General features: G+C 45.0%; 1 protein-coding gene across 1 annotated transcript in view; it reads right to left on the reverse strand.

Moving 5' to 3' along the window:
* BACE2 (beta-secretase 2) overlaps nt 1-9,277 on the reverse strand; it is a 52,313-nt gene extending 43,036 nt beyond the window's left edge. Inside the window, exons 1-2 of the mRNA XM_027689246.1 lie at nt 9,047-9,277; nt 8,285-8,902 (exon numbers count right to left, since the gene is read on the reverse strand). Of these exons, the coding sequence (XP_027545047.1) occupies nt 8,285-8,902; nt 9,047-9,277 (849 nt within the window). The remainder of the gene's footprint in view (nt 1-8,284; nt 8,903-9,046) is intronic.
* Between the last annotated feature and the right edge of the window lie 13,987 nt (nt 9,278-23,264).

Raw genomic sequence — 23,264 nt, forward strand, 5'->3', positions numbered from 1 at the left:
TTCACGAAGCCGCAACTTCAAAAATGGATCCAAAGCCTGCAGTCGAAATGGACACCCCAGTATTTTCTTTTCTATGCCAAAGCTATTGCTGCCAAAGGCAACCTTCCAAATTTACTTCTTCCTTAACACCACAACAAAATTCCCAAGGGGGCACATGCAGAACCCAGCCTTCCATATGATGACACAGCAGGTAAGGCTTTTATTTCCATACAAGCCCCAAATGCCTGATCTTCTCTGGTAGGAAGCTTCCTATGGCAGCAAAGTAGGAAGCAGAAAGAGCCTGGGTGGGTTAGAAAATTCTCACATCTGGCCTCGACATGAGCCTGAGCACCAGCTGCAGTGTCACAGGGGGCTCTGAGGTGCTCTTTCATGGGCCACTCTCACAACCAGATCCCTAACATCAAGTAATTATCTGAGAGATGGCTGCCAAAAACATCCAATTATTTTTTTCACTGTCAAGTGGCAGGACCTGGCCTTTAATCCCTCCCTCAAGTGGGAAGGTGACTCAGTTCTTGAGTTGTCATCTCTTTTTCTTTAAAACAAAAATGCTGGTTTTGGAGTTTTGGATCCCTGAGAACAGACTCATTTGTGTATAGGGAGAAGAAGCTCACCAAGTGTTACTGCAGCATTAATACCTTTCCTCTTTTAAAATGAGAGCAGACTACTGTGTGACACAGGCATCTTCCCTAAACACACACAATCTAGCTTAACAGCAGTTTTTGCTAGTAAATAGGTACAAAAATAAGCCAACCATAAAGCCAAATAAAATCAACTAATTTTAGTACTCACAAGCTGAGCAAATAGGACAAAATCTACAAGTAATTTATTTTTCAGAATATCAAATTATTAGTAAGCAGCAGTGAGGGAAAAAAAGATTGCAGAGTGCAATTACTGTCTTAACAGATTCCCTTCAAAAGGGCCTAATTATGACACATTAATTGTATTAAATGAATTGTAATTTTCGCTCGAATAAAATCTTTTTTCCCCCATCTAGCTTATTTTCCTCAAATTGCGTCCTCACCATACCCCACAGGTTTCATCTGTTTGAGGAGGATTCTTAGAAAAACAAAACTGCTCTAGAACATCTGTCCCCTGCTGCCCTCCCCGTAAAACACTCTCAGACATAAAAAGGCAGCGAGAGCAGTAGGAGAGACCGGCAAAATGAAGCATGAGGGGAAGTACTGAGGGAAAAAGAGAGAAGAGGGGAAGAAAGGTATTATTTTATCAACTTTTGGCAAAAGATGGAGCAAACATTGCCTCTGGCCCAAGGCTTTCTGAAGGCTCAAGAGATGAGTTTGCAACGCGGCTGCTCTGGGATGAGCACAGCTCAAAACCCATCGGAGAGCCACGCCTGGAGGAAGCCTGTTCAAAGGCCTGGGTGTGTGGGAACCAGCAGGTTCAGTGGCCAAACTTCCATCCCAAGGGGGAGAAGTTTACCAAGCTCCTTGGTGAGGCTCTCGGGTGGTTCTAGGCTGCTGCATCCTTTGCTGCGCAGAGCACGCCGCCGTGGCAAAACCAAAACCAGGGAGTTGATGGAGACGTGCTCAAGCTACCTCAGGTGCTGCCAGGGGTAGAGGAGCTTTGCTGTGTGTTGAATTTGCCAGGAAAAGCACAGTGGATTGCTCATGCTGAGGTCTTTGTCTCAACCAGGCTGTTACCAACCCAAGTGAGCTGGTTCCTACTCCCTCGGTTCTTTAACACCAGGCACACGGGTGGCTGTGATGGAAGCAGGGGCAGAGGAGACAGACAGGCAGCCAACTTGTTCTTTTAAAACAAAGGGAGGAGTTCGTGTGCAAAAAATTGCAAATATAAATCTGTTCTAGTCCCGGGCTACCTGAAGTGCTCTGAAGGACGCTGAACTAATGGATACAAACTCAAATGTAAAACTTTTGATTTGAACAGCAGTGTGGTATCTGCTTTTGCTTCATGAGCTCAGACCTATAGAGCAAACCCAGGCTGAAAAGCAGCAAGATGTGGGACAGGCCCACCAGTGGCAGGAAAAAACACTTCCTTTTCTGAGGCAGCTGAGAGCTGCCTCCTTTACTTTGAAGATTTGACTTCAAGTCCTAATCTGCGCTGAAATAGAAGCAACAAGTTCCTCCACTTATTTACACAAGTGTTTGTGCGATTACATCTGTATTTTACAGGCAGTAAGAAAGGGGAGAGAGGTCTGTCCCACTCATGCTGGAGAGGCCCACGTGCAAGGGTATGCCATTTTACCAGCTTCCTTTTTCAGTTATACCTGACCACGAGCAGATAACGTTTCAGGTCAGACTTGTTTCACCCACAGTAAGTGAGAAAATTTCAAAGATAATAATATGTGGAGGCAATTTAATAGCTAACGTGTCCTTGCATACTCAAAGTCCTAAGTGCCCTTCAAGAAAATGAAGACCTCTGCAAGGTGTAGGAGTTTTTAAATCTGTCTTGCCAGACACTATCCCTAGAGCTCACAGCCCTCCGGTTAGGGGGGGAAAAAACAACTAAAAGAAAAATATTCCTTCCTTAATAATCCAAATCACCCAAACACATGGAAATTGCACATGGGCTTTCTTTTGTCCACTGTTTCATTTTCATCTAATTTCTACTCCAAATCCCAACTCAGTTACTCTTTAATCAGGTAAAACAGTTATTTGCTCACCCTCCACTTTTCTCTTTCCAAATTTAACTGATGCTTTTGCCTTGACAGGGAATGAAATGCAAGGAGTGCCACCACCCCCGCTCCTCACAACAGCTCCTCCGCCCTGACCCACCAGGGTCTGAATGCACAATTGCTACAACCAGCAACCCTGGAAAATAAAGTGTCCACTATTTCTCTGAAGAGGGGAAAGCACCTTTAAAGGAACAGTTAGTGAGGCTCTACATCCTGAGGAACAACCACAATGAGCCTCTTCCATTTAGTGTCACCCTGTGCATAGAAATCACAGCTCACTTACACACACAGAAGGACAAAGCCTTGCTACAAAACACTCACAATGCTATACCCTGCTTAGGGCAGCTGCACTGTAATTATTACTCATGTTTTGGGTTATTTCTATAGTACAGGCTCTACTCCCACGCAGCCCCTTTTACCAGAGCTAATTCTGGCTGGTAGGAGGTGCTGGAATGCTAATTTGTAAAGGCAGGGACTTTTCTGTCAATGCAAACCTGGTATGTTTACTTGCTTTGTCTTTGGTCAAAAATACATCACACCCCACCAAGCCACAGACATTTACTGTATTAGTCCTGAAAAGGACTGCCAGGTCCTTTTCATTTTTATTTTGCAGGCGTTCAATGACAACAACCAAAATTTACTCACCGTTTAACAATAGGAATATTTTGCATTTCAATAGTACTTCCATTAGGTGGACACGGAGGGATTTTGACCCTGCCACCTCAAAATACTCCAATGCACCACGGCACTCATCTTTGCTTCTCAACCCTTCCCTTCTTCAGCTTTCATAAAGAATTCAAAAATAAACATAAAAGACTCAGGTAATTATTAAAAAAAACTGAAGCAAAACAAAAAGACAGAAAAAGAGGCTTGAGATGGAACTTGCCTTCTGATATTTGAACGGAGAGAGATCACATTTTTCAAACTTCTTGTATCTAGAAAGACAGTAACCCCTTTTCAGCAAAATTAAGAAAGCAGAGCTTAGCTTCTTGGGGAATAGCACAGCTCCAGAAATCAGGCCCTTATCACCTACTACAGCGTGACTAGTGAAGCAGTGAAATTACAAGAGCAGTTGAATCTTCCCTCACAATCTTCATTCCTTCCAACACTCAGGGAATAAAGGCCATCACCAATTAAGGAGGAATGGCTGCAAGTTGAGAACTTGCTAATGTGTGTGTTCATCACCTTCAAAAGACGAAGCCATAAATTCTAAGAGTCCATGACACACTTGAGGTAGTTAATACACATCCTTCCTTACCCTTCTTTTCTTTAATAGCTGGAAGAATCTGAAGCAAAGATAACCTCCCACCAATTATATGGGAAGTGGAGTTTGTGTTTCACAGCGAAGGCTGTTAGACCCAGCACCCACTCTGACCTTAAAACTTCAGAGCAAGTTTACAGAACAGGTTTTTGCTCACCCCCTGCACAGAAGAAACTGCCATTAGGAAGACCAGCAGATAAACCCTCTTCATGCACAGAATGAAAAAAACTGACACTGAAAAAAGGGAGCTGCGGCATTAAGAGCACAACTCGGATCCCGCTGTGGTTTCAATACCCGCTCATCAGACCAGAGCTGTGTGATCTCAGCTCTCAGGAGGCACAAGCCCGGCCTCTCTTCGCAGTGAAGCTGCAGGAATAACATTCACCTGGTCTCAATAAAAACACAGTTTGGAAATGCAGTGGGATCAGCAGGACTACCACTACCTCAACACCACGAGGACTAGCACAAGAGGCAAGATGAGGCAATGGTACTTTCCTTGCAAACATTTAATGCAGTCCAGATGGACTTCAAGAAAGCTGTGAAGAACATAGGTTTTTTTAAGGGTTTGACTATTCTTTTGGTCAAAGGCTCATAGGAGAAACAAAATTAATATGAAGAGAACTGCAGTGAAGATAGCAAAAAACCCTAAATGATCTTTGATTCAGTTTCTCACAGTGCTTATAATCTCAGGGGAGGCAAAATAATAAAAGATAGAGCAAAGGAATTCCATCAGATTATTTAAAGAAATAACTAAGAACAGTGCACGCAATTCATACTGTGCTCTTGGCACCTCTTATTTAAATCTGGAATTGGAAGAAGTGCACCTATACAGACAGGTATAAAGCACATAATCCATGAGAAGTAGGACATATAGTAATATATCCATGAAATAAGGGACAAATACATCATATTCTTCAATACAATACACCTCTTTCACCTTTCACATAATTCTTAAATAGGTCTACATGTGAATGAATAGGAATTAGTGGGAGTAATGACATTTGACACCACCTGGTAGCTAGTCTGGAGATCTGATACGATTAGGAAGGATACTGTATTGTAAAACTGTAAATGATCAGAAACACTTTGGCTGCAAACACTTTGCAAAACTGGATTGACTGCACTGAAGTTTCCTGCCTTGGAAATAAAATAAATTTGACTTCACACAGCTGCTCTATTTTTGTACCGTCAGAACAAGTGTTTCAGAACTGCCATTGTGAATCGCAGTTCTGTGCCGTGTTTATCTGCTATATGACAAATCAGAATTGGAACCAAAGCCAAAAAGCGTGCCTTAAATGACCTGAAAAACGAAATTCTGTCGTAGTAGCTTCCTTCCAAGAACAGAAATTAAAAAAAGGAAAATTTCTAAAAATGCAGCTGAGGGGTGAGGCAAGCTCAGTAGTGCTGAAGTCGTTCACAAATGTTCATTCCCCATCCTGGCACAGCAGCTCCCGACGCTTGACGCACACACTTGCAAAGTTACCAGGTGCCAACACTATTGTAACCACGGCATCAAGTCTGGTGCCTCTTCTCACAGCCTGCTAGTTGGTCGTGGTCCACTTACTGCCCTGTGTGCATTTAATCATCCTCTCTCTTCAAGGCCATCCAGGGCAGCTCTGCCATCCACCCTTCTGCTCCGACAGTGTGGAAGCGGAGCTGTGCTGCTCTGCTGCTCTTCTCAGCCAGCATCCTTCTTCCTCCTTGGCAAAATGTCAGGAGAGTATTACCTGCTGCGTGGGCTCGGCAGTGCTAGGACAGGCCTGGGTGAGGAAGGGAGTTAGCCTGGGAATTCCCCACATGTTGGAGGGGTGCAAGAATAAAGGAATCATAGAATGGCCTGGGTCAGAAGGAATCTTAAAGAACATCCAGTTCCAACCCTCTGCCATGGGCAGGGACACCTTCCACTAGCCCAGGTTGCTCCAAGCTCCGTCCAGCCTGGCCTTGAACACTTCCAGGGATGGGGCAGCCACAAATTCTCTGGGCAATCTGTGCCAGCGCCTCACCACCCTCACGGCACGGAACTTCTTCCTAATATCTAATCTGAACCTACTCTCTTTCAGTTTGAAGCCATTCCCCCTCGTCCTGTCACTCCATGGTCTTGTTAAAAAGTCCCTCTCCATCCTTCTTGTAGGCTCCCTTCAGGCACTGGAATGTGTCCAAGCATCACTTTACGCTGCAGCTTCTGACATGAAGCAAAGTCGGGTTGGGAGGAGTGTTTAGATCAGTAAGAGACATCTCTCCTTTTCTACGTGATCGTGCACAGCCCACTCCAACTCCGGAAACTACTTGCACAAGGAGCTTAACACAATCCCAACGCTTGGCAGTATCCAGACACTTGCTTTTAGCATCAGCATGCGAAGGATTCAAGCAGCACCAGTAGCAGCTTTGTAGCTTTATACTATTCATTGCAAAGCGGAAAAAACAACAAGTACATTTGTGATCTTTAAGCCTTCCAGTTTCAGGCAGGGACCGAGATAACAAATTCTTCCTCATCAAAAGTAGAGAGTAAATTTTAACTGCACTCTACTGAGTCACTACACACCAAGATCTGATTTTGGAAGCACAAGAGCATTTATAACCTTACTTACAACCTCGGTGGGCCTACTCGTGAATAAAACCTCACATGTGCTAAACACCAGTAGCTGTCTTTTAAATAATTAACTCTGCAAGAACTCAGAACTAGTTCAAAACAGTAAAAGCTTTGCAATCACATTCAGAGCTTTTTTTTTTTTCAGGTGGAAAAAGAAATCAGAGGCAAGTTTAGCTGAAACCTTACATCACCTGTAATACAAGTAATAGGAGCTGTTAAGCGTAAGTGAAGCCTCTGGGTGTACTGAGGGCAGCACATTTCTCCCTCTTAGACCTCCAGTCATATTATTAAAAGCGTGTCACATTTTTCCTTCACCATTTCTTCCGATTGCAGAATCCCCCTAGACACATAAGGAGATGATACGCTTGATAGGCACTTTTTCTACCTGAAATTATTTTTTTTCATTTAAGACACACTGAATTGGATTATTAGTCCAATCAAGTCTGGTATCTTGATCCTGGCAGAAACCAATATTGAATGTTTGAATGTTCCCTGGAGTAATGAAGCACTCACAACGCCACAGGAACAGAACTAGTCAAATATGCAGTGCTCAACACAGAGGAAAAATTATTTCGTGGCCTCTGTGGCTGTGGGGCCACACCTTGATATGCCAGACCTAGTTAGGTTTTTTTTTTTTAAAACTCCATTTATTGATCACGTCAGCCTTTCTCAATACATGTATTGATCCTAGTGTGGTACACTTCGATGAGAGTGATGATGTGGCCAGTCCTCTCACATTAGAAGTGTAAAAAAGAAAGAGTTCACAGACGTCCAGAAATGTAATGACAGCTGAACACTTCCTGTTGGCTGGGCATTTTGGCATTCATTGGCTTTTTATCACTAGAGGAGTTAAGTAGATGAATAAGGAATTTTTTTGTGTGTGTGTGTGTACACTGGGAACAGGACCTAAACTCCTGAAGCAAACATGAAGTTCTGAGGGAAAGCCCCGAGGACTCTCAGGAAATTAATCCCCACTCAGCTGACTAGTCATCCCCACCAGCAGCCCAGCACTGCTCCTCCTGGGATCTCATGACACAGATGAAAGAGCAACTAAATGGCAAAAAAAAAGAAAAAATAAACAAAAAAAAACAACACTTCAGCCACGCTGGTGGATGCAGACGGGGGAGATTCAGGGCAACACGGTCTATTCGAAAACAATATTCAGAACACAATCGTTCTTTGCGCTGTTAATGAGTAACACATGGATTCTCGACAGAAGGGGCTGGTTCTGCCCAACCATCACTTAGTTTACCAGGAAGATTTCGAGCGATTCTCCCGGGAGCACGGGGAAGATCCACCGAAGCGCCCAATCACGATGCAAAGCAGCTTAAAAAAGCAATGAATAAAAAAAGCACCCTCTGTCTCCCAAAAACACGGTCATTTCCAACTGGCAGAGCAACTCGCTGCGGATTCGAACGCCGTGACACAGCCTAAAACCGGGGACCAGGTCCGCGGGATTTCCCGAGCGGTCACCGGGTCGGGGCAGGACAGGGCAGCCGGGGCTCGGGAGGGCGCAGGGGGATGCGCCTTCCTCCTTCCATCCCTCTTTCCCGGCCCGTGGAAACTCCCTTCTGCTGCCGCCGCTCCCCCGCGCCGAGCACCGGCACCATCTCTCGGGAAGGGGGGGAGGGAAAGGGAGAAGGAGGGAGGCGCCAGCACTGAGCACCGGGAGAAAGTTGCGTTTGGGCCGGGCGGGGGGGGCCCGCAGATTCGCTCCCACCCAGGAGAAGTTTGCCCCCCTCCCACCCTCCCCCCAAGCCCGCATCCCCCATCCCGCTCCTACCGCCTGCGGCGGGGTCCCGATCAGCATCTCCAGGTAGTAGCCGCGGCCGGAGTCGCCCTGGAGGTTCTCCACCATGGCCAAAAAGTTGAGGGTGCCCCCGGGATCCGAGGCCAGGGCCAAGCCGTCCGTGCCCCCGGCGGGGTCCGGCTGCGGGGCGCTGCCCCCCGGCCGCAGCACCACCGGGGCGGGCGGGGACCCGCCGAGGGCGGCGGGACGGGACACGCGGAGCGGCAGCGAGAAGAGAGCCCGGCAGAACCCCGTGGTGCCGGCCAGGAGGAGCAGGAATCCGGGAGCCGCCAGCGGCGTCCCCATCCCGGCGGCAGCGCGGGGGCCGCTTCCCAAGTGCGGCGGCTCCGGCCGGAGGCAGCGGCCGCCTGGCTGCCAGACGGGAGCAGCCGAGGGGGGAGGAGGAGGAGGAGGAGGAGGAGGAGGAAGGAGAAGGGAGCGGCTTACCCACGCCCCGGCTCCGTCTCCCCCTCCCCCGAAGCGAGCTCCACCTCGCGTTCCTCCCGCACGGTCCCCAAAGCTCCGAGTGCTCCGGCTGCCCGGGGACCGTGCGGGAAACTTGCTCCGACCCAGCGCCCTCGGGAGAAACTTCCCGGCAGGGCTCGGCTCAGCCTAACCCAGCTCAGCCCAGCCCAGCCCACAGCCCCGCTATCGGAGCGTGACGGCACGGAGGGGAGGAAAGTTTCCGAAAGCCCTAAAGAGAGAGCGGCGGAGCGGGGATCCCCGCCGGGGCTCCGGCAACCTGCCAGGGCTCGCCTCGCCACCCCGCGGGAGCAGAGGCTGTGCTCGGGCAGGAGGAGGCGGCGGTGGGAATGCGGGGTCACCCGGGGATGCGGGTGTGTCTCCCGCACGGGTGTCCGTGTGCGAGGAGCGGGCGAGTGGATGGATGTGCGTGTGGAAATTCGTCTGCTGCGCTGGCAGGAGCGAGGCGGGCAAGGCGTCTGCTCGGGGAGAAAGCCTGCGAGGCTTTTTGAATGTCTTCATCATGCACGGAGTTAATAACGGGAGTCAAGTGCGGCCTTTTGAAGGATGGGAACACTTAGGATGGAATTAGTCTCTACATCTCTGGAGTAATGACAGCGCCAGATAGATCGCTGGATGGAGCAGATAGTCCAAAAGCCTTGAAATATAACACCGGGCAAGTCTCAGCAGAGCCACTTTGTGGCTGTTTCTGACCCTTCCCCCCATCCTGTGTAGTAGATAAAGTTGAAAATTACTCAGCCTTAGTCGTGTGTGCTCTCGCTGTCCGCTGATCAATTTGCTGTCCTAGGCAACCACCTGGTCACTCCTTGTGTCTAAATCTGAGCTAAGCTGCGTGGACTAAGATCCCTCCCCTGCCATAGTAAACAGAAAGAGCTCCCTCCCTCCCTTCCTTGAGCTGTAGTAATCATCCACAAGATTTCCAGGTGTTTGACGAGTATTAAATGAAGTTTCACTAGAAGGCAGACAGCAGTAGTGTTCGTTCCCAGGAAGGCTGAGCAAACTATTTGCTGGGAGGATACTCAGGTGAGGCTGTTAATAGTAGCCATTGTCACAGCTGCTTGCAGAAAATAATCCTTAAAAAGATAAAATGGGAGCCCACCTTCACTTGCTTAAACAAAAAAAGGGTGTTTTCACATTTTTTCACTGATGTTTTCAGTGCTCTGGCTCTGTCATTTAAAATCTGGAGCTCTTGCAGTTACTTTGTAGGTTCTCCCTTACATCAGATCAGTGCTTCTTGTGTTCTTGTGCAGTTGGATGCTTTCTCCCCGGGCAGGAGGGGGATGTGGCCCCTGTCCTGGCTGGTGGAACTCTCCACAGGGAGGAAAGTGCTGCAGGGGAGGTGGGAAGCCTGCAAGGACCTTGGCCTGGCTGGGGACTGGAGGAGAGGGCATAGATGAAGCTTGCTCTCAAAGAGGTTATTGTACTTGTGGGGAAACTACACACCTTAGTAAAAGGTGAAATTGTGCGAAGTTCCCCTGCTGCACAAAGCTTTCTGTTTGCCTGACAAGTAGGAATGTGAAATATTGCAGTCCTGGTATGTCTGGTCTCACCTGCTCCCGACACAGCAGGGAAAAGCTGCTGCGGGCTGATGGCAGCTGAACACCTGAGGGAGTGGCAGCACAGCTGGCACAAAGAGGTTATCTCCGGGGTGCTACAGTAATGGCTTTTCCTAATGTAGCTGGGATGGTGACAGGTTACACTGTAGGGCCTGTCTAGTCGGAGCTGAAGCTGAAGGGGAGTTAAAATGCTCGGGGCTCTTCATGGGTGAGCTGAAAACCGGAGAAATGCCCCCGCCCCTTTGGAAAAGGGAATGGGAAAAGTAATCAGGAGTATAATGGAACACCCCCTCAGAGTGGTAGGGATGTATTTATAACAGTCAGCAGCTATATGCATTTTGTTTTAATTCTTTTACAGTACAGTAAGTCTTCCCCCTTGCTGCTGTTGCTAAGATACGTTACCACACTTCTGGCTAAAGCAGCTCCAGTCAAAGAAGTGCATAGTTTTCGGAGCACAGGAGATATAGCATAGCCTTTAAGTGTTTCAGAGAAAACTTGTCTTTTTTCATGCTGTTTGGTAAAAGTTCTTCTTGTCCTGTTTTCCACAGACCTAGAGAAGTCTTGTAATAACTGTGCATCTGCTGCATGTGAGATGCTGTGTGTGTGACCTTTCTGTCCTCCCATCACAGCAGGGCTTGTGCTCTCATGCAACAGCTTGTTGTGAGGTTTCTGCCTTGTCTCCTCTGCTGCTTTGTTTACTTAAATATCTGATAAGGCTTGTTACAGGTGAGAAGTTCCACTGCATTTCTGAATGATGGCAGGAATGGGCCTTAAAGGAGCAATGTGAACAGCTGCTTGGGAAAGAAGATATCAAAAAGTCCTCCCAGAGAGCCAAATGTAACTATATCCAAAATGTTCCTTGGAGGGGAAGTCATCTGTATGCAACGAATGCCACAGTCAATATGCACATTTCAGTTTTATGTACCACATACAGAAAAGAAATGGAGTGCCAGAAATAGACACAAGTTCAAGTGTCTGTACACCTTGTATTCTGCAATATTTGGTGAATCTTTTTTTCCTCTGTTTTTTTTTGTGATTCCAAATATGTATTCTTTGAGTAAATAATAAAAAACTTTAACTATCAGCCCCTGTGAATAGGGTTTGTTTGGGTTTTTTTAGATAAAGTCAGTTGTCCACATAAAAATTTTCAGGTATAGCTTGACTTTGATCCAACTCTGCATTAATTTAGTTGATGGTACCGTTGTGCTTTAAACCTTGAGCCACTTGACAATGAATTAATTCTTGTCTCTATAACACAACTTTCCACCAGTATTTACAGAATACAGAGCATCATAAAAATGCAGCTGCTCTGTGCTACGGACAAGGTATCTGAACTCAGTCAGAAGGACAGTTGCTGTGAGGAGATGATTTAAATCAGGACTGTTGAGAAAACAAGCAGGAACGGAGAAGGCGTCTGAAGATGCAGAGGAAGTGCTGGAGCTGATCCGAGCATAGGAACTCTGTGTGGCTAAAAAGAGATCCTCTCCTTCCCAAAGAGGAAGCTATTAGGGGATTGCTCAGATCAAAGCGATTCTCTGCTGTGCTTCTGAAGGAGTCAGGCTGACCTGTGCTGTTGTTACACAATGATAAGGGCAGATGGACACAAAGACTTCTGTTCTAAGATTGCTTTGTCTACTCTCCGTGTTCCCTCTGTTAGCATAATCAATACTTTAATCAGTTTTAAGCAGACTGATTGCTCTTTACTGCTAATTTGCACACTGGTACTGAATGAAGCCCAGCTGGACCTGCAGTGCCCAAGCTGTTAATTCATAGAATTTGGTAGCCCTGGGAGAGGGGAGATTTTGTTCTTGCTGGACCTGACTGGGAAAAAGGCTTCTCTGTCTCTGGTTGTCTTGCAATCAGCTTTTTCATATTTTGGGCCCAATCCAGTGAAATGTTGCTGGTAAATGACAGAAGAGTAAACAATTAAGGGGCAGCAGAGGCCACAAGGTTTGGCTCTGTTCCGTGTCTGCCAAGGCAGTTTGCCTTTGAAGGCCACCAACAAAACAGCTGCCCCATGGAACAAGAAATATGCCACCAAAGAGAGCTATTCCAGTGGCACTGCCAGGGCACTGTACTGTGTCCTGTGCCAAAGTGAGGGCATGGGCAGTTCTGGGACTTTTTTAAGGACCAAGCATATGTACCCTGTATAGAGCTCATGCAAAATGAATTTTGTGGCTAAAGACTCTGTTGGTTGGGGGTGTAAGTGGAAATGTTTATCACCCTCCATCTCTTTATTTTGGGTAGAGAATCTGTGGGTAGGGGTGTCTTCTTTGATCGCTGTGCAACGAGTTTTCTGAATGATGATAAATCTCTTTGGTTGCATTTGAATGTTGAAGAGCCAGCTGTCTTTAGACAAAGTTCCATTAAAAAACAAGCACAACATCATCCTTAGTTGCTGTTGAAGGCATGAGATCACTGGGGGAGACTGGCTGAGCTGATTTCAGAAGTCCTCTCAAGACAGTGATTTGTGGTGGAGGCTGTCACCCCGTTGGGTGCTGAGGTCCCTATTTTGCAAATTCTTCTATGGACCAAGGTCCTCCACCCCAGCAAGATTTCACAGGATGTGTTTATCTCCATTTGGAGCACGGGGCCCTTTCTGCTATAGAAATCTCCACACCCCAATATGTTTTCTTTCTCTCATGGGTCTTCAAGTCCACATGTACAACACCCTCTCCTCTATCCTACTTCGTCCAAGTGCAAAGTCCTTCACCTGGATCAGGGCAACCCCTGGTATTTAATCCAGGTTGAGGGATGAACAGATTCAGAGCAGCCCTGCCAAGATGGTCTTGGGGGGTGTTGGTGAATAAGAGGCTGGGCAAGGCCTGGCCATGTGCTCTGGCAGCCCAAAAACCAACCATGTCTGGGCTGCATCACAAGCAGCGTGAGCAGCAGGTGAGGGGGGGATTCTGCCCCTCTGCCCCCTCAGGTGAGAATCCCCTCCCTGCAGAGCTGCCTCCAGCTCTGGGGGCCCAGCACAGGAAGGACCTGGAGCTGTTAGAGAGTCCAGAAGAGGCACCAAGATGATCAGAGGGATGGAACAGCTCTGCAAGGAGGAAAGGCTGGGAGAGTTGGGATTGTTCAGCCTGGATAAGAGAAGGCTTCATAGTGACCTAATTGTGGCCTTCCAAGAAAGATGGAAAGAGACTTTTTTCAGGGCATGTAATGAAAGGATAAGGGGGAATGGCTTCCAACTGAAAGAGAGTAGATTTAGATTAGATGTTAGGAAGAAATTCTTGGCTGTGAGGGTGGCAACTGGCTGTGAGGCACTGGACAGGTTGACCAGAGGAGCTGTGGGTGCCCCATCACTGGAGGTTTTCAAGACCATGTTGGACAGGGCTTTGAGCAACTTGATCTAGGGGAAGGTGTCCCTACCTGTGGCAGAGGGGTTGGAACTGGGTGATCTTTTAGGTCCCTTCTAACCCAAGCCATTCTATGCTCCTAGGATCACTTTTTTTTCTGACAAAGTGATGTGTAACCAGCCAAAGGGAAGAGATGCAACAACCAGCTTGTTTTCTGCTTGTCTCAGTGCTGGAGCAGAGGGGCTGTGCAGAAGCCACCATCCCTCCTTCATGGAAAGGAGTAAGAGCAAAGGAAGGGGAAGCAGAAATGCAGCTGCAGGTCTGGCTGGCTCAAGGTAAGGTTTGCTCAGGCCCCACAGGCTCAAAGGGCAGCACAGAGCAGAGGTCAAGGGAAAGGTCATGGACATCCTGATGCTACAGTGTCATCAGTATGTTTGGTATTGTGTTTGTCTTGACTGTTTATCACCTTCTGTTTGAATCTTGCTAGTGGGGGATTGGGTATAACTCATTGTTTGGGCATCTGCCTCACATCTGAGGCAGCCTGCAGAGTTCTTGCATTGGCCACTCTCAGAAAAGTGTTATTTCTCCTCAGAAAGTTCTGCAGGCTTCCCCAGCTCTATTCTTTAGCCGGCACAATGGAAGAAATAATTTGTGGGTTAGACCTTAAAATGATCCAGTATCGACCTTCTGATTCCAGACTTTCCTACACCACAAACAGCAATGGTTATAAATTTATAAACTATGAAAAATTAAAGAGGCAGTGAACTACAACAGTGCTTTAAAAACAACACATTGAGAGCTGGCACGTAATGCTGAGATTACTCAGATATAAATATATGGGGCTACAATCCACTTGCCCAGAACTGGTAGACTATTCATTTATTGTTAATAGTAGGAATAGCTTGTTATCTGATGTTCAGGAAACTAGTCAGCTTGGTTAAGACTTTTCAGAAGTGTTTAGACCTCCATGTGAGGTCTAAACAGAAGTGGAGGATGTGGAATAGGGAGTCCTTGTGGAAGTCTGGGCACTAGTCTTTTTGGGGAGGTAAATGCCTTGAAAGGGTTTTGTTCTGATGTCCCTGCAATCCAGATGTTCAACAAGGCAATTACAGGTGTGCTCCTGCCTGCACTCCACTTAAACATTGCAATAAGGAATGTTTTTAAAATAAGTTTGTCGTTTAATAGAGCTGTGGGTCTATATTTTTGCCCATTTTTTGAGAGACTGAGGAATTTATTGATGGATCACATTGTCTGGACAGCCAGCCTTCATCTGGGAAGTTGCTGGCTGTCTTCATTTCCTTTGTGATAGTCTGTATAACCACTCCAGCCTGGAAAGTTCAAGAAATATAGGAGCTCACACATGACAAAATTAGTTCCTGCAGCCTGTCTTTATAACTTGCTGGTTTTTTTTGGTCCACCTTTCTTTATCACCCTGATGCTGACCCTGACAGAGCCTCTGAAGACTGGATGCAGCAGGTAAATTTTGCCACAATCTATAAACATCTGCAGTTTCCTTAACTTGGGGTCCTCAACTCAGTGACTGCCGGCTGGACAGAGAGCTTAATTCCTTCCTTCCTTGTCTCTCCTCCTGGACCAGTAAATTTCTGGATTCTAGTTTAGATTTGCTGCTGCAGGAAATAAAATCTGAAATGCTGAAGGCTGAGCACGAACCACTGACTTCCAGGGGTCTGAGGGATACTTGGATGAAGGAGAATTTGGAGCGACAACATAGGTACATGTAATTAGTAGGATTAATTAAAGATTTTTTTTAAAACCCGTTTTCCATTTTGATAAAAGATTATTTTCAGTCTGCCAATGAGCTCTTTATTTTTTATTGTTTACTTTTTAGTGTTGAAATGGTACTTTGTATATTATAAATTTTGCCCTTTTTTTATTTGTTTTGGTTTGTTTGTTTGTTTTGTGTGGTTTTGTCCTTGTTTTGGTAAGTATTTGTTTGTTTTTCTGAAATAGTAAGAGAGAAACACTGGAAAAAAATTGTTACATTGGTCCCAGTGACCTTAATCTAAATAACCAACTTTGTATCCTATTTCTTTCTAATTAAAAAAAAAAAAAACAAAAAAACCCCAAAACTTGAGCTCTGTTTTTCTAAAATTCTTAGAAAGGTCGAAGTTTTTCTGTTCATGCATGTGAAGACAAATATGTGCATGAAAAATGAAGATGTTACCAGCAAAGTCGACCACAAGCACTGAAATATTCTTGGCATCTAAGCCATGGGGAAAAACTGGTGCATCTAAGAGAGGTTTACAAAGCATCTCTCAGCTTTGTAAAATAAAGTCTTGTTGTTATCCTTCTGGGCCTCTGGAGGTTTCTGAAATGCTTTATTGGGCTGGAGGAAGATGAAATGGAATTGTGTTTTACAGAATGAACTGCAGTGGCAACTGTAATGCTGGTTCATGATGTACCAGGGTATATTTAGCCTTTTGAGTGTGCTAATGATAAGCCCAAAATGCTACTTAAAGCTCACACATACTTTAAAAAAGTGATAATGAACTGTTTTCAGCTGTGAATGTTGGACTTTCTGCAAGATAGAGCTGAAAAATTGGTTTAGGTGCTTGGTGATTTAAGGTTAAATAAGTCAATTAGTAAAAGGGCTGTTAATCCTACAGTCACCTGGTAATGACAGCAGATGAAATGGTCCAGAAAAAAAATACATCCTGAGGCAAAACACTCAGATCCCTTTCTTAAAAAAAAAAACAAAACAAAAAAGAGTAAAATTTGTGATCTTAGAAAGTTTGGTTATGTTATTAATGTGTAAAATTTTACATGCCTTTGCACTTCAATTTTTCTCTGTCTTCTCTGTTCATTATTCCTCATCAGATACAGACTTACAGGTCTTCTCATAATTTATGTCTCCTGACATTTGTTTCAAGAATCCAACAATGAGAATAATTGTGCCTGCCTTTTGGAATTTTTTGTTTTCAGGAAACAATGCATCAGGAAGATGCAGCCTCTCCCAGGCAGGCAGCCAAAAGAGGCAGAAGTCTGCAAACAGAGCTTAAAAAACTTGAGGTGATTCTTCCCTCATTCATAATAGAGCCCACTGAAGTAAGATAGATTGATATGCTGCTTAGAAGGGCAAGATCTAGGAATTTTACCTCAATTTGTCTTTCCTTCTTAATAGTTTTTACTATTTCTTATACTGGGCATCAGAAATATATTACTTGGAGCTGTTTTTGTGACTTCTGATGGATAATGCCCAGAACCTCTAATCAGAGATGCTTGTAATTACTAAACTTAGAGGCTGAAGTCTTTTGGGCTAAAGGTTTGCCACAGACTCATCCTATTTTCTGCAAGTTTGTTCCTGGCCTTTCTGAGGAATGCACTGGAGAAAAGCACGTTGTGATGCAGTTAAAAAAACCCAAACAAACAGTCAATTTGGGGTATTTAATTGTGAGAAGCAGATCTGGAATGTCCAGGTACTAGGAAAAAAAAGACTCAAAGGAAATTTGCCTGTCTATGAGGTATATGTGAGGTATATATATATATATAAAATATATATATATACGAGACATATATACTAAAAACAAATGTGAGCATAGTCACAGTTATTTTCCTATAAAAATCAGTTTACATGTGCTCAGTAGCAGCTCAACTAGCAGCTAATTTCTTCCCAGGGCCCAGGGGAAATTATTCCATCTCATTGTTGGTATTCACTTTCAGGCTGCAGAGCTGTTTGGTCCTGGTGTGGGGCTTGATAAGACTTTTCCTTGGAATTCCTGCTCTTGTGCTGAATACAGGGACAGAGATCACAGCAGTGACAAGAGGCTCTCAGGAGAGTGCAGTAAGGAAGGCAGCTGAAGTGGAGCAGGACGTGGCCTGGCATGCACAGGGCCCGACAGAAGAGCTGTGACAGCACAAAGAGAAACGGACCTGCACAGTGATGTGACCTGGAGGAGAAAAAAGGGTGTGTTGGAGTGACAGGAACAGGCTGACACAGAGCAGAAGAGCTGCTGGTGGATTTAAAGCACTTCCTACCAAATGAGGATGAGAGTGCCTGAATCCAATGTGCCTGGGATGGAGTGGTTTGTTAACTAATTAAGATTTTCCATACAGGAATCCGTTCTGTCTTATTTTGAGAGCAGCTAGACCTTCTGGATTCTCAGAGGCCTTTTCCTTCTTAGTCGCTGCTGGAGGAGTTTATTGACTGCATTTTAATACCTTCTGAAGAACCACACAAAAATAAAACCCTTCAGGGATTCACCTTCCACTCTGGTCCCCACGGCAAGGGTTTAGGTGCTATTGCTTTTGAATATAAATATCAGGATAGAGTACTGATAATCCTATTAGTTTATTTAGGAAATAAAAAAAAATAAGAAATAGAAGTTGACTCAACTTTGAAGGTAATCTCCTTTATTAGACTTGCATGAGAATACATGTTTCAAAGAGAAAAAGCATTCAAGAATTGCTGTTTCACCTTTCTAGGGTCTCATGTAGGCTGAAGTACCATGCAGAAGTACTGAATGAGTTTTTGGTTACCTTATATTAGCAATGCCCTTATCCATCCCTTGTACTCAATTAACACTCAGGTAAATCTGATCCATTTATAACAAAAGGGAGCTGTAACAAGCAGTTTGGGTTCACTCCCCCTCCTATAAGCAGGCTCTGCTTTGAATAGTTCATAATAACCCTTTGGATTTGAAGGAAAGTTGGCAGGAATGCCTTCTGCTAGGTGACCTTTGCAAATGTGTCTGCTGCTGCTGCTACATGTAGTACCTAAGAAGATGGTGTTTACTGCAGTGGTTCTCTCCTGGGAGCTGGGAAAGAGGACACAGCAGCTCTTTGAGGCTTGGCAGAAGATAATCAGAGATGTCACTCCCCAATCCATTCCTGCCAGGTGCAATTAGAACTTTTGCTGGGGAGAAAATCATTTAGGGGTTGCACTTAAATCTTAGAAGGGAATTGTAGACACATGTGAAATGCTTCCCTATCAGCAGCTGATTCTGTAAACAGAATGTAGATACAAGTAATGGAGTAGAATTTGTTTTTCTTGCATTGAATACAGGGTATAAAGTGTTTATTGACTTAAAAAGAAAAACTGAACAAACAGAATAAAGAAGAAAGCGTTCACGGCTGCTTTGAAGGAAAGAATGTTTTTATTTCATACTTTGAAGAAATTGTTCAAGCAGTTCAACTGTGTAAAAATGTGACCCCTCTAATGCTGCCAAGGGCAGTGAGATCAGGGATAATCTGCTGAGGAAATGCAGCTCACGCAAGCCAAAAGCAGAGTTTTAAACTTACAACACTAGTTTTTTCAAGAGTGAGGCATGTGCAGAAGGGGTTCTTTGCTTGCTGAAGAATCCCATCACCTGTTTTGAAGAACGTTCTCTCTGGTTTTTGCTGTAGGTCCATATCTTCTCCCTCCGTACTCCTTTGTCTTCCCAGTTAAAAGCTCCATATAAGGGTAAAGGAAAACTATATGAAAGTTACATTTCATCCTGCATTATTCTTCTTCTGAAAGAATTGCAGGATAACTGCCCTAAAAAGTGTAGACTAAACTGGTACATTGCAGCACCATCACATGGTGCAGGGACACCTTCCACTAGCCCAGGTTGCACAAAACCCCATCCACCCTGGCCTTGGACACTTCCAGGGATGGAGAATCCACAGCTTCTCTGGGCAATCTCTTCCAGTGTCTCAACACCCTCACAGCAAAGAATTTCTTCCTAATACCTAATCTAAACCTACTGTGTCTCAGTCTGAAGCCATTTCTGTGGCAGTACAGCAATGAATGCTCTCATCATTGTTGTGGTGATGGATGATTGCACGTGCCAGGCTCATTGTGGTTCTGAGGGTGTGCAACTTGCTCGTCACATTCATGAGATACTGCAGTGTCCTTGTGCACTGCTGGATACACCCTCTGACTCCCAGTTTCTGCTGGAAAATCTTGCCAGTGCTTCCTCTATGTAGTAGAGCTGGGGAGGAAGAATGGATGGAGACTATTTCCCCCTTACCTGCCCCTTGCTGATCAGTGTTGCCAGGTCTGTGTGGTGCTGTCAGTACTGCAGGGCAGTGTCTGAAAGGAGAGTCCTGTTACTCCGGTGATCCCAAAGTCCTCACACGGATATGAGAGAGATGAAGTATCCTAGAGCATGTCTTTATAATTAGGGAGAGAGAGACAACCTCCAACACTCTGCTTCTCCTAAAATGTCACTGACTTCTTGTTCTTGGAATGTTATAATATCTCTTTTTGGCGTTCCTGTTGTGAAAAACTCTGGTGTAATTGCTCAGTAGTCCCTCGCAGTTCCAAATATAAAATCCTATTTAAAACACTCTTCTTTATAGGGCCTGAATGGTTTTCTGTGCAATGAGGAGGTTCCACTGGCCATGCCTGGGCTTGGGCTGTCAGGTTTGCTGTCTGGAGGGACTGTGAACCTGCTTTTCAGGATGATGTTTCCTAGCTCAGTGTGGGTGGTAAATGTTAAGCACTGGTGAGGCCCCACCTCGAGTGCTGTGTCCAGTTCTGGGCCCTTCACTGCAAGAAAGACATTGAGGAGCTGGAGAGTGTGCAGGGAAGGGAACGGAGCTGGGGAAGGGTCTGGAGCACCAGGACCAGCTGAGGGAGATGGGGGGGCTCAGCCTGGAGAAAAGGAGGCTCAAGGCAGATCTTCTTGCTCTCTGCAACTCCCTGACAGGAGGTTGTAGCCAGATGGGGTGTCAGCCTCTTCTCCCAGTCAACCAGTGACAGGATAAGAGGAAATGGCCTCAAGCTGCGCCAGAGAAGGTTCAGATTGGACATCAGGAAGAATTTCTTCACTGAAAGGGTTGTCAGGCACTGGAAGGGGCTGCTCAGGGAGGTGGTGGATTCCCCATCCCTGGAGGTGTTTGAGGAACAACTGGACATGGCACTCAATGCTGTCGTCTGGGTGACAAGGTGGGGCTCAATCAAAGGTTGAACTCGACAGTGTTGGAGGTCTTTTTCCAACCTAAATGATTCTATGATTCCTCTTTCTCCATATATTTCTTTGAAAGCTTAAAATGGTTTCCTATCATATAAGCTGGCATCCACACCTTTTTTAAGACAATATTATTGCTTTCTAAAACATCTTTCTATCCTGTGGACAACAGACTGGTGGAACATTTACATCTTGTTCTCACCCTTGCCCTGTAACATATTTTGGCTGTAGTCACTGAGTACTTCCATTCTCTTGTTTTCCACGTCTTCCCTAGAGCTGCTTGTGCTGTAGCTGAATTATATAAGGTCAAGATACCAATTTGCTTGAGTGGGCAGTGCTGCTGCAGCTGTTGTAGCAGACAAAAATGGTGGTGCTCTACTCCTCTGCCCGTCAGACTTTGTTCCTTCACCCTGCTATGTTAGTGCTTTTCCCCCTCTGGGAAGAGAACCCCAGACACAAGTTAGTGGAATTTACCAAGTTAGGAGTGCGCCGAGTTAGAAAGAAATGCTGCAGGGAAGAAATGTGCCCCTAATGATAATCCTCAAGCATTAAGGGATGAGCTGCTTTGTAGCACTTTGCCCTTCAATGCTCTTTCTCTGTGTCACTCTGCTGCCAGACATCCTTGCTTTGCTCAGAAATCACATCACCAGGACTGTGTTTGACCCGCCAGTTTGTTTCCTTCTTCTTCATTATCATGGTACTGGGCTTTCAGTTCACCTTTCTTCCAGCCTGACTGCTGAAGTTCTTAGGAGTTTTGAGGCACTTCTTTCAGCACTGTGCCCAGGGTATTGTTTTGTTGTCTATGTTATCTTTATATTTACCCCATCAGCAGCTCTTTTGCTCCTGGCCAGTGATATTGGTATGCTCACAGCACCCAGGTATGCTGCTCCTTTCTTGTCAGCTCACATGCTCATCAATAATTCTGTTTCTACCTCCCTTATCTCTCTCTTGGAGACACACAACTTCTTTAAAGATAACAAAAAACAGAAATTCTTTTCTTCCCCTCTGATTCTCACCATTCATCTTTCTCCTCTCACTAGCAACGTTTGTGTCATTTTTGTTGTTATTGCCAAGAAAATACCTCTTTAAAAAACAGTGGTGCTCTGCTCTGGACCCATCTCGCCCACACTATCAAAACAGGCATGTTTATTTTTAAGCACAGTTCGTGGAAATTCTTAATTTCGGTTCAGTGGATAAGCCCTTCCATGTGTCTTTGTTTAGTGCCTCCACATCAGCCACATTATCTATGCCAATATGTTCATTTCCCTACCCACCCTCTGCACTCTCCCAAAGCTGATGCAAATCAGACTGATTTTTCACTTTTTTTCTGTTCCTCATGATCCCCATCTTTTCAGAAGACTAACTATTGTAGTCTGATATTCTCACCTTATGCTTGTTATGGCTTTTCTCTGTATTTTTCTCAGCTCCCTCTCCACCTGCCAATTCACATTTTTTTGGTTTAGCATCCTTTTCTTGTTCCTTGCTGTTTCTACATCACACTTTTCTCGTTTTGTCCTTTGGATTTTTTTTATTAACTCCTTTCACTTCTTGTTTGTTTCCACAATTTAAATCCCTTCCTTAAAAGGACTTTCTGTGTTTTTCTACTTAATCCCAAGCATACTGTCTCTCATGGATCAACATTGCTTGTTTTCTTTACTAGGCTATATTACCCTGGAAGATATTGAGCTTGCCTGATGTTTTTATGTTTTTATTGTTCTTTGTGTCTTTATATAATCCTCCTCCAAGTGTCATATTGGAAACTTCTACAAGGGGTATGGATATTTTATTTCCATCTTCATCATTATTCTGTTTCTGCTCAAAACTAACGTAATTTTAAGACTCTATTTTCAAGAAAGACAAAAACATAAGAAGACTTATTTTGAAGGGAATCAAAGATGTGAGAACTCACAGACAACTTCTTCAGAGCCTAAAAAAAAAAAATACTGCATTGGGCAATCCAACTGTGGAAGGGAAAGGAAAACTTTGGAGAGGGTTCAAGGCCCAGCTCAATGTAACACCTTGGGCTGCAGACAGTTTCTTGGCTTTTTTTTTATCCTATGCATTTTCATCCCATGTGCCAAATCCACTTGGTCACAGGTTTCAGACGTGCTGGATGAGGCACAAGGAGAAAGAAAAAGGCTACAAAGCTGTGCTTCATGGGTGGCTGTGAGCCTGGAGGCAGAACCCAACTGTGAAAGCCAAAGAAAAATACTTCTGGTTGGGTGATTCACTGTGTTGTTTAGGGGCCTGATTTCATCCCAAGTCTCTCTGTATTTGATATAATACTCAGCTCCTGCAGACAGATACTTTTGGTGCAAGTCTCCTCTTTCACTGAAAAAAGACCATTATCTATTCCTGGCATCTCTAGGGGAAAGGACATTTGATGTGACTGTGTCTGAAAGATTCATAAACCAGAATGTGGTTGTTGCTTGAAGTCTTTATTTTTTTTTAAAAATCATACTATGAGTTTTAAATCCATCTTCTTGATTTGGGGGACAGGTGATTTGTCATTTGCCATCACAATCAGAACACAAACACCTCTCCTTCCTACCAGAGGTGGGGAGATGTGGAAAGATCAATTCCTTCAGTAGGCCTTTGTAATAGGATGGGCACTGGGGGAGAGGAGAATTTCCATGGGAAAATCACTGAAGAAGCTGGATTTATGTGATACAATTACTGAGGGGAAAGGCCCCATCATGTACAAACTGAGGAAACTGGG

The sequence above is a fragment of the Neopelma chrysocephalum genome, unplaced genomic scaffold (genome assembly GCF_003984885.1).
Source record: "Neopelma chrysocephalum unplaced genomic scaffold, ASM398488v2 Primary Assembly neopelma1_76, whole genome shotgun sequence".
In the NCBI taxonomy this organism is placed as follows: Eukaryota; Metazoa; Chordata; class Aves; order Passeriformes; family Pipridae; genus Neopelma; species Neopelma chrysocephalum.